The sequence below is a fragment of the Impatiens glandulifera genome, chromosome 6 (assembly GCF_907164915.1).
Source record: "Impatiens glandulifera chromosome 6, dImpGla2.1, whole genome shotgun sequence".
Classification (NCBI taxonomy): domain Eukaryota; kingdom Viridiplantae; phylum Streptophyta; class Magnoliopsida; order Ericales; family Balsaminaceae; genus Impatiens; species Impatiens glandulifera.
In genome coordinates this window covers 2,047,761-2,058,052 of record NC_061867.1, presented here as the reverse complement: position 1 = coordinate 2,058,052, position 10,292 = coordinate 2,047,761, and the positions used below count along the sequence as shown (strand labels likewise).

General features: G+C 29.8%; 1 protein-coding gene across 1 annotated transcript; it reads right to left on the bottom strand.

Moving 5' to 3' along the window:
- Positions 1–1,855: 1,855 nt before the first annotated feature.
- LOC124941193 (beta-adaptin-like protein C) lies at positions 1,856–9,180 on the bottom strand. Its single transcript, XM_047481480.1, has 15 exons — positions 8,941–9,180; positions 7,790–7,987; positions 6,910–7,023; positions 6,479–6,729; positions 5,812–5,947; positions 5,117–5,296; positions 4,891–4,983; positions 4,596–4,807; positions 4,422–4,485; positions 4,125–4,304; positions 3,839–3,931; positions 3,129–3,514; positions 2,857–3,046; positions 2,588–2,791; positions 1,856–2,387 (listed from the first exon to the last, which is right to left on the bottom strand). Exons 1-15 carry the CDS (start codon positions 9,025–9,027, stop codon positions 2,088–2,090), a joined length of 2,688 nt encoding a protein of 895 aa, XP_047337436.1. The 5' UTR covers positions 9,028–9,180; the 3' UTR covers positions 1,856–2,087.
- Positions 9,181–10,292: the final 1,112 nt, after the last annotated feature.

Below are 10,292 nucleotides of genomic sequence, written 5' to 3'. Positions count from 1 at the left end.
AAATTTAAAAAATAATATAAATAAAATTAATAAAAACTAATTAAAAAGTATTCATATATATAGTTTTTAATTATTAACATTATAATAAATAAATAAATAGAAAATATATATATATATATATTTATTTATTTATTTTGGATTGTAAATTATATAATTTTAAAAAATATTTATAATATAAAAGTTTAATAATTTTATTTAAAATAAATTTATAACTAAAAAATATTTATTAATTTATAATTTATTAAGTTAATAATTAGGAAAAACAAAATATTATATTAATATGAAATTATATTAGTTATTTTTAATATTTTTATATGATTTTATTATATTATTATTTCTTATAAATGTATATATAATTTAAAGATAATAATGTAAAAAATAATTTATTATATTTAAAATAATTACAAATTAAAAATTATATATATTTATTATATAATATTAAAAGTATATATTAATAAGTAATTAGAAAACAAATATTATATATTATTGGTTGAAAGTTGACTCATTATTAAAAGGTGATATAATATCTTTTATTTTAAAATAATTTTAAATTTTATTTATTAATTTAAAGATAATAATGTAAAAATTAATTTATTATATTTAAATTATTTATGAATTTAAAATTATAAATATATTTATTATATAATGTTTTAAGTATATATTGATAATTTGAATTTTTTTTATATAACGATACATCTATATATATTCCTTCCATAATTGAAAAATTAAAAAATTATAAAAATAAAAATAATAATAATATAATAAATTTAATAAAGAGTATATTATATATTTTTATTATTTTTATTATATAAAATTTAAAATATATATTAATAATTTGAAAACAATTGTTATAACTTATTTGAAAATTATTTAATAGTTAAAATTAGTTTTAAATATATATTATAATATATAGATATAATAATATTTAAATAATTTATAAAATGTTAATTTTAAATTATAAAAATCATATAAATAAAATTTATAATAATATAATAAAGTTAATAAAAACTAATTATTTTTTTATATAATTTCATGTATTTTTTAATTATTAACATTATAATAAATAAATAGAAAAAACAAAATTCTCTTAAGTTAATAAATAGAAAAAACCAAAAATATTAACTATTTTTAACTAATAGCTCATATTTTAAAATAATTATAAATTTTATTTATTAATTTAAATTAGATTAGATTAAATCAACTTCTTATATATTTTTTTTTTGTAATAATTTATTATTATATTTTATTTACACAATTAAAACATTTAATTTAATAAAACTTGTTCTAGTATTTTTATTTTATACTTATTTTTTATTTTTTTTAAATAATTTAATATTATACAATTTTATAAATTACATATTTATTCAAAATAAAAAACAAATTATACAATATTATACAATTTATTATTTTTTATTATTTTATTCAATATATATTCAACATAAATTATTTAATTATATAATTTTAAAAATTATTTATTATATTAGAATTTTAAAATAATTGATATTTGATACAATGAAAATATAATATTCATTTGTTATACAATCAATTTTTTTTTATTTTTTAAACTATTTATTTATATTTAAGAAATTCTTTTTATGTTTATAATTTTTTTATACTAGTTTAATTAATTTAATAAGTTAGGAAATTGTTTACTTTTTTATATTAATTAGTTTCATTTTGTTTATAAATTATTTTTACTTATTTATTTTACATAACATAACCTGTGAATTAAAATTAAAAATATATTATTCTTAATTTATATTTTTATATATGATATTTTTATAATTTAACATAACCTACATTATTCTTTTGTAACTTTAATACAATTTAGTCATTAACCAAATAATAAGATATTTTCATCAAACAATAATTAATTCTTATAAAAATAATAGAGGTATCTTTTATAACAACAGATTATTATAAATTGATCCTGTTTTACAACCCAAAAAAATCTACACAAATTTGAAGGTAAGGCATATTCAGTTGAATGCAGTTCTCAAACTGTAACAAATCATATAATAATAACAATAATAATAGATGAGAAAACAAAACTCAAACCTGGAATAGGATCATATCATTAAGAATCATCAGACTTTGAGTAGAGTCTCTATGGCTTCGAAAAAGAGTGGAGCTATTTCGGGTGTTGGAGTTTTGATTGCACACTTGATCCCGGGTATTCCAATGGCGGCTGTGAGCTCGATTAAGAAAGGTGTTCCTCGAGGAATCTTCGTAGAAAGATAAAGCACGTCCTGGTTTCCGTTCTTGCGTTTTGCTATGAAGAACATGTTGGCTGCTGCTAGACGGTCCAGTGTTGCTTCCACGCTGTTCATAACCGACCCTTGCAAGTCCTTTGAGACTTCATTAGTATCCGGTAGTGATTTCCATGTCTGTCAACAATGTAGGGATATCAGCATTGGTAACAATATCACAAAAAATCTGTTTATGTTTAGCTCATTAACCATCTTTTGGTTCTAACAAATTTGAGAGTAACAATAGAGTTTGTAGTAGGTTCTTGGCCCGAGTTTTCCTACCATCATATTAATAACTACTGTCTCGAGATTTCAAAATAGAAGACCCGATTGATTACCTCTAGAAAAGCAGAACGCTCCATCCTTCCATCCTCGGTGAAGAATACAGGCAGAGGTAGTTTATCGGTGAAGTACCAAACAGGTTGCTGGTTATTTTTAATAGCGACTTGAAGGACGGTGTTCGGAGGGCCTGGAGCTATATTCTGGAATAAGACCATGGGTAGAAGAGTCCTAGCTGATGACCCAGGTAGCAATTGTGGAACCTGATAGAATAAAAGTTAAAATCAAATAAACCCGACAGTTGGAATCTCGTCAACATCTACAGTACCTGGAGTGGGCCTCCAGCAGCAAGACCAAACGTGTTCTTATTGAATTGAATCAAAAACCCATCAAGGATATTCTGTGTGTTGTTCTCAAACAACATACTATAAAATACTTGTCCATCTCTCCGTACAAGTTGTGCACTTATCTGTAAACCTTGTCCAGTAGTTGCAGGTAATAAAACCGGCAACGGAGGTCTGCAAATGTATAAGATAATAGTGAATGAAACTAAATGTTTGTTTTTTTGCAAAAAAAAATAAATAAATATGTTTTGCATACCCAACAGGTTCAGTAGGCTGATCAACCGAAACAATAGCATTGGCAGTGTTGCTATTATTATCGAGCCCTATCAAATCGCCAAGTAAATCTGGCATTGGTGCCGGAGCTGGTGCTGGTTGTCTGGCTGCAACAGATGACGGTGATGCACCACTATCAACACCTTGAGAAGGTGACTCAGAATACCCTGTTTCACCCCCATCTACAAAATCATCATCGTCAGTTTTCTGGGTAGTCTTCACACGAGTTACAAATGCTTCTGGTGATTTGTGATACACGGAAGACAGAGTGGCAATATTAGCCAAAAGTTCATCGAGAAGAGAAGAATCAAGTTGGTTCGAGTCATCAGAGATCACAGGCTTCTCTGCAAGTACAACATCCTTGGCAGCCTGAAAGGAGGAAACATATCATTCATGGATAATAGTTTCACGCCTGTTTGCTTCAATTTTACCACCATAAGAGGAAAAACACCAATGCTGGCTGAATGTTTCAAAACATGTGGTCATCTGTAAGATGTATTTTAACTAGTGTTGGGTGAATGGAATGGTTGTTTATTTAGCCTATTTGGAAAGTAGTATTTTGTTACAATCACAATCTCATGGAAAATCGTAACAAGTTCAAATTTAAAGTGATTTGTTTTTTTCGGGTAATGATCCATATTTTGCTTGATCATTGTGATAACAAAACAGCCCATTGTGCCAACAAGTACACACCTCTGGGTCAGTTGAAAGTAGGCGCCAATATATATAAGCACGATCCCGCAAATCTGGATTGTCAGTCTCTACTGTGGCATTGTTCAAAACAACCTACAAAGCGGAGCAGGGAGATTACAACTTGAAAATATGGACTAATAGCTTTATGTTGTCTCTTTCTGCCAACAGTGAGCAGTAAAAGAGAAGTTCAGTAATGCTACCAAAGACAAAATATCAGAGAAGCATCGTATGAAAAATATATAACAGAGGCAATAATCAAAAGGAACACATGATTCTTCGAAACTACCTGAATCATCTGCTGTGGGCCTTCAGTAGGCTTCTTGAGAAAAAGCTTGACTGTTGCAGTCAGCAACTGCAATTGTACTTGTGCAGGCTCTTCAGGGAAACTCTCTAAAAAGCTCTCAAGGAGCTCATCAGCATTGTCAATTCTTTCTGCATATTCACCAATTATCCAAATCATTGAAGCCTGACAATCAAAGCAACTATTGTCAACATCCACTCATATGTGATAATAAAATAAAAGGCAAGAATGCTAAAAGAAAAAGATAGTTTCTTTTTAGTTCTTGCTTTTACTCAAATCTACCTTAGCCTCAGGCTCATCTAGAGTATCTAGGCTCTCACACAATGTAGCAATGATAGACTCATAGCTGCGGAAGAAGAGAAAACAGGATCATGTAAGATAACTACATAACAGAATCAATGATTAAAGAAACTTACAAGAATCAAAAGCATGCAAAGAGAACTGAAAGATGCTTACGTGTTAGGATATCTTCTAAAAATGTCTTTGATGACTATAATAGCTTCTTGAACAACGTAGTTTACTTTAATTTTGATCAGCTCAAGCAAAACACTAATGCAACGTTCAGCTGCTCTCTCCAGCTTTATGGCACAACGCCCAATAGCTCGCACAGCCTTCCTTACAAAGTCTACGTCTACTTCTGTAGCATACTCTTTAAACTCTAAGAGAACCTGCAATGTTTACAATCAAACAGGAAGAATCAGAGTACCATCCGACGTTTATGGTCAAGGAAAAGACAATCAAGTTCTACTACCTGATCAATGTTGCGATCAGAAGCCAGCTTAATCATGATCTCTAACTTTTCCATCTTCACATAAATTGGATCATTGTACTTGCAGAAGAATACCTATAGTAAAGGAAAAATAGGCAAGCCACCCCTATTATACAATTATTAATAATGGAAAGCAAGAAAGGAAAACAAGGAGAAGAGTGATCAAGGTATCAAATCCTGTCTTAATGTCCGACAAAAATCAAGGCACCTTAATCTCGTGTGCAAGAATGGTTGGCCGCCTTTGCACAATGAGGTTGATGTTTCGCAGTGCAACATACTGGATCTCAGGTTCTGCAGATAGTAGAGTCACAAGGGGAGGAGCCATTTTCTTGCAGAGATTCCGAACCACATCAGTGCTGGTAATAAGTTCCATTTGTATGAGAATCATCTGCAAGAAAAAAAAAACTAGTGAGATCATGAATAACTTAGTTCAGAAATGAAACAAAATGTGACAATTAGGGCGTAAAATGCAACAAGATAGTAAAGTTTCTTTCCTTTATGTAACTGTGAAGGGTTAACTCACATTGAGGAATCAAGTAAGAACTCACTAAACTTGCTATGTATAGTAACTCCATTTACAATTTAACTTGAATATATCTGGTACTTTCTCTATTAAAAATGATTTTATAACATAACTAAATTAATTAATCATTGAATAGAAGCTAAAAGAATGTGAGCTAATCAACTGTACTTATGTTGAACACTTATTATGTTGAACCATAACTATAAAAAAAAACTTGAAATTATTCTTTGCAATATTTCATATTTATCCATTTAACATATTCTAGTGTACAGTATTGGGTACTTGAATTTTATTTTTATCAATTTAATCAAGATTTTTGGGTTTTGAAAAAGAAGATAAACCTAAAATTTCATATAAATCTTTCAAGTATTTATTCCTACCTTTACAGCTGACAGCACAACTGCACAATTAGCATGCTGAAGACGAGGTGTAACTCGTTCCACAATATTTTCTGCTTCACGAGCATCCACTGCCTTGTACTTGGAAAGAGCATCCAATATGAACACTTGACCCCATCTGATTTTTTAAGTCAAAGTAAATAAGTAAAATCAAGCTATAATTTCATTGAAAATTGAGTTCAACAAATATCTAATAATAGCATGAATATCTGCTTGCTGACAATAAAGCATTAAGTACAGGAAGCACTGCTTAAGGTTATATAGAAATGAATTGTGGATAATCACCAAAGCACATCTGCCACTCCACTAAATATTGTGAACGGCTTGGGAAATTATTATAGGAAGCAAAGTAGATAATAACCATACAAATGAATGACAACTCCAATCTAGACAAGGAGATATGAAAGGATCTCCCAAAGGCTAATATGCCTACTAATTAACAGTTAAGAGTCAGCTTGCAATGAACCCCAGCTTTGGAGTAAAAATGGTAAGACAGATTTTGGAAATGCAAGAAGAGTGATTCAAGCCATTTCTTTATGATAGCAGCAATGGAAATCGAGACAAGATCAAAGATTCGCTTCAAAGAAGAACCAAAATGAAAAATCAAGACCCCCAAGTAAAATTGATGTATCTATTAACAAGAACTCACTCAGTACACTCATTCATAGCAGTGAGGAGCTTTGCCAGTGTGTGGCTGGTGATCTCAAATATGGGTTTGCTGCTGCTTTCTTGGATCTCTGCTAGTGCTGCCACGGCATTTGCCACAACCATGGGATTGTTGTCCGAAATCAAATCCTTCAGAGCTTCAAGAAATCCTCTATCTTCAACAAGCTCAGCATTTATGTAGTAAAGTTTAGCAACACAAACAGCAGCTGTTTTGCGAACATAAGGATCATCGTCCTGATGAAGAATTGAACAGTAGAAAGTTTGAAAAATGCCATGCAAATTTGTCCATCTTTCATGATGGATAAAATAAACCAAGTGCAACAAAATATTACTGCAAACTGAAACTATTTGTGAAGGTGTGAGAAAAATCCTTGAATGTTAAGCTTAATAGACACCATTGACTACAGAATCAACCTTAAGGCATCTCTGGAGAGGATCACACAGATACTCCGTGATCTTGTCAACACGAATGCATCCCATAGTGCGGACAGCCAATGCACGAATTAAAGGATTTGGATCCTGTGAATCCTGCCAAATCATTCAAAAGTGTATACAGCATATCAGCCTATTAATGAAAAATTAACCTATATTAATACACATATAGAACAGATGGATAGTGTGGTTTTACAGCTTCAATGAATTTCAACATGCTTTGATACTTTTAATAGGGTCGACAATTTAAGTGTTCATATGGAATAAGCTTTAGCTTGGAGATAGAGAAATGAAGCAGGTAAAGTATGGGACACACGTCATGTTCAAACAATAAGAAAGAAAAACATGTTTACAGGATGAAAGTATGTCTTCTGACAACTAGAACCTATTAAATATAAGACTTTTTTTCTGAAACTGGACAACAAGGAGACTGTTGAGTACAAAACTCTAACATACATGTTCTTGAAAAAAAAGGAAACTTACAAAGAACTATGATGTTGCAAAAAATTCTACTCTGATGAGACCTTCGGGTTTCTCATGAAGCAATATAATGAATTTGACACCTTAATTTTCTTTAAGAAAGTTAGTGTTAATCATCAATAAAAAAAAATACATGAAAGTGACATGGTTTTGGTCAAAGGAGGCAGTCATTATGCTATGACACATGAAATAAGTTCATATGGTCCAGATGAGATACCCTCAGTTAAACATAGATAAATTAAGATGAGGCCCCATGTTGGCATTTGGTTCAAGAGCATATATACTATATCTTCTCCTGTTAGCTATGAAATTCTAGAACACACTATAGAAGTTGATAAAACAATGGTTGCAAAACCAACATTTTCCAGTAATTAATTCTTACCTTCACAAAAGTGTTTACAGCAAGTATCGCAAGGTCAGGTTGGCTTTTTGCATAGTTAATGAGATACAAATATACGAGCTTCTTAAGCTCCAAATTTTCAGTTTGCATGCAGTTCACAACATCCGTGAACAGTGAAGATACATCCTTGCCAACAGTCATGGCAGCAATCACCTTCTTAACAGCATCTTTCCTTTTATCCTAGAGAAGAATAAAAATAAAGCAAACACGAAAATCTCGTCAAAAAAGCCAGAGAACTGGGATTATCACAAACCAAAAACAGTGCTAAAATGGCATATCAAGAATGTAGAAATGTACAACAAAAATAATAAATAGGTGTCCAAGGCACTAACAATAGCCTTGTAGCCACAAGCATTAAATAGAAAACATGTGATGACCCGAGAAAAGTACATGAAGTAGTCAATAATGCATATACATGGGAGATCAAGCCTCATAGAAGACTCTAGAAGTTGTTAGTAGTTGAAGTTGTTAATAGTAGTTAGTGGATGGGTAGTTAGATAACCGATGTAACCGTCCATATATGAGTAGTATAAATAGTAGTATGATTAGAATACTAGGTAGACAAATATGATGTAATCAATTCTGATTTCTTCCTAATGGAATGGGGCTTAGCCCTCTCTTCTTCTTCGTCTCAATTCTGATTCAGTCTATATTTCTTCTCTTCTACCATAATTCCCACTCATTCTTGCTGATTCTGATTACTATTAATGCTATTGTTTAGTTCGGTCATGACAAAACATGGTCAAAATGATGCTAATAAACTCATTTTCATTGAGTTCCTCTGCAATTGAATAACTACTTATTGCAAAGAATTATGATAACTCAGCTGATTTCAAGCAATCCTGTGAACATTGATTTCTAGTTATAAGAATACATCATTTACAGAACAGAAGTGAACGGCATTGAGCTTAATTGTTTCTAGATGTCTTCTTACGATACCTATAATCAGCTCATTACTAATAGTTAAGGAATCTCAAATTTAGTTGACGAATCAGTCAGGATCTGAACACTACAATTATAGATCTTACGATAAGAAAATGAATACCGAAGCTAAATTGAAAATAAGACGACAATCAGGTCTAAGAGCGGCTAAAACGAAAGAGAAAAAAGATGGAAGGAGAGGTTTGTTCTACCTTGTACTGAGAATTGAGTTCTTCTTTGAGCTCAGGGATCTCGCCTTTCTTGGTGGTGGAGAAGTACTTGGAATCGTGCCCGCTCATCCCTGCGGCTCGCCGTTTCCTTTGAGTATTTTTCTCTCTCTCTCTAAGAAGACCGATCGATCGGACGATGGATCAACGGAGAAACGATGCAGTTGGATCGAGTCGGGAGCAAGTTGCAAACGGAGATTGATTGGCTGGGGGGAGGGGGTTGAACTCGTTGGACCGAAAGTGTTTGTTTTCTTTTCATTTTAAGATTTACAAATTACAGTTTTTAATTATTAAGAAAAACATTTATATATATAATTATAATAATAATAATAATAATTCTCACTAGAGAGATTTTTTTTAAAAATATTTACTTAATCCTTTAGAAATGTTTAATAATATTTAAAAAGTTTAAAAATACTATTGAGATAATACTATATTTATTTTATTCACAAGGAATAAATTATTTACAATTTTGTTAAAATCATGTAAAACTATATTTTGCGTTAACAGTTTTAAAATACGTTAACTTATTATTTACGTGTCATTTATAAATAAATAAAATATCAATGTCACTAGTTTATGTATCGAATTTTAACGAATGGTGTGTTTTTGACCATTCTCTTAAATTGAAAGTCAACACTATCCATTTACAGAGTTAAATTAGTTATTTAAATATTTTATTTATAAATAACACGTTGATAATAAATTAACGACGTTTAAACGGTTAAGACCAAACTTTATTGTGTATGATTTTAACCATAAATAGTATCAAATTTGGAGGTTGAAAAAAAAAATCTCTAAATCATAATTTGTCCCACAAGAGTCTGAATTTGACAATTCAATATTTATATTAGCTTACAGAAGTGATTTATTGTAAGTTTTCAAAATTTAATAAAATTAGTATGTAGTACAGTGGTTTGAGAGTTTAGATTAATAAAATTATATATATTTATAGATATATATATATATCAAATGAACGATGAGAGTTGAATTTTGGAAATTTTAATCAGATTGTTCAAACTTTGAATGGTGTTATTTAAACTCCAAATATCACCATTTTAATGATTTGAGGTTTTGTCTCAAATACATAAATATTTTGTTTTCTTACTTTTACATACTATTTTTAAAATAATTTATCACATCCGTAAATAATAATAATAATAAAAATTCTCTTTTCGATTTTTTTAAATATTCTTAAATATCACAAAATTTTAAAATATTTAAATGCATTTGACATTTTAAGACGTATATATCTCAAAAAAAATACTCAATTTAAAACACAGTACGTCAAAATTAATAGACTTCACACAGAATTAAACACATTTTTATAACATTTA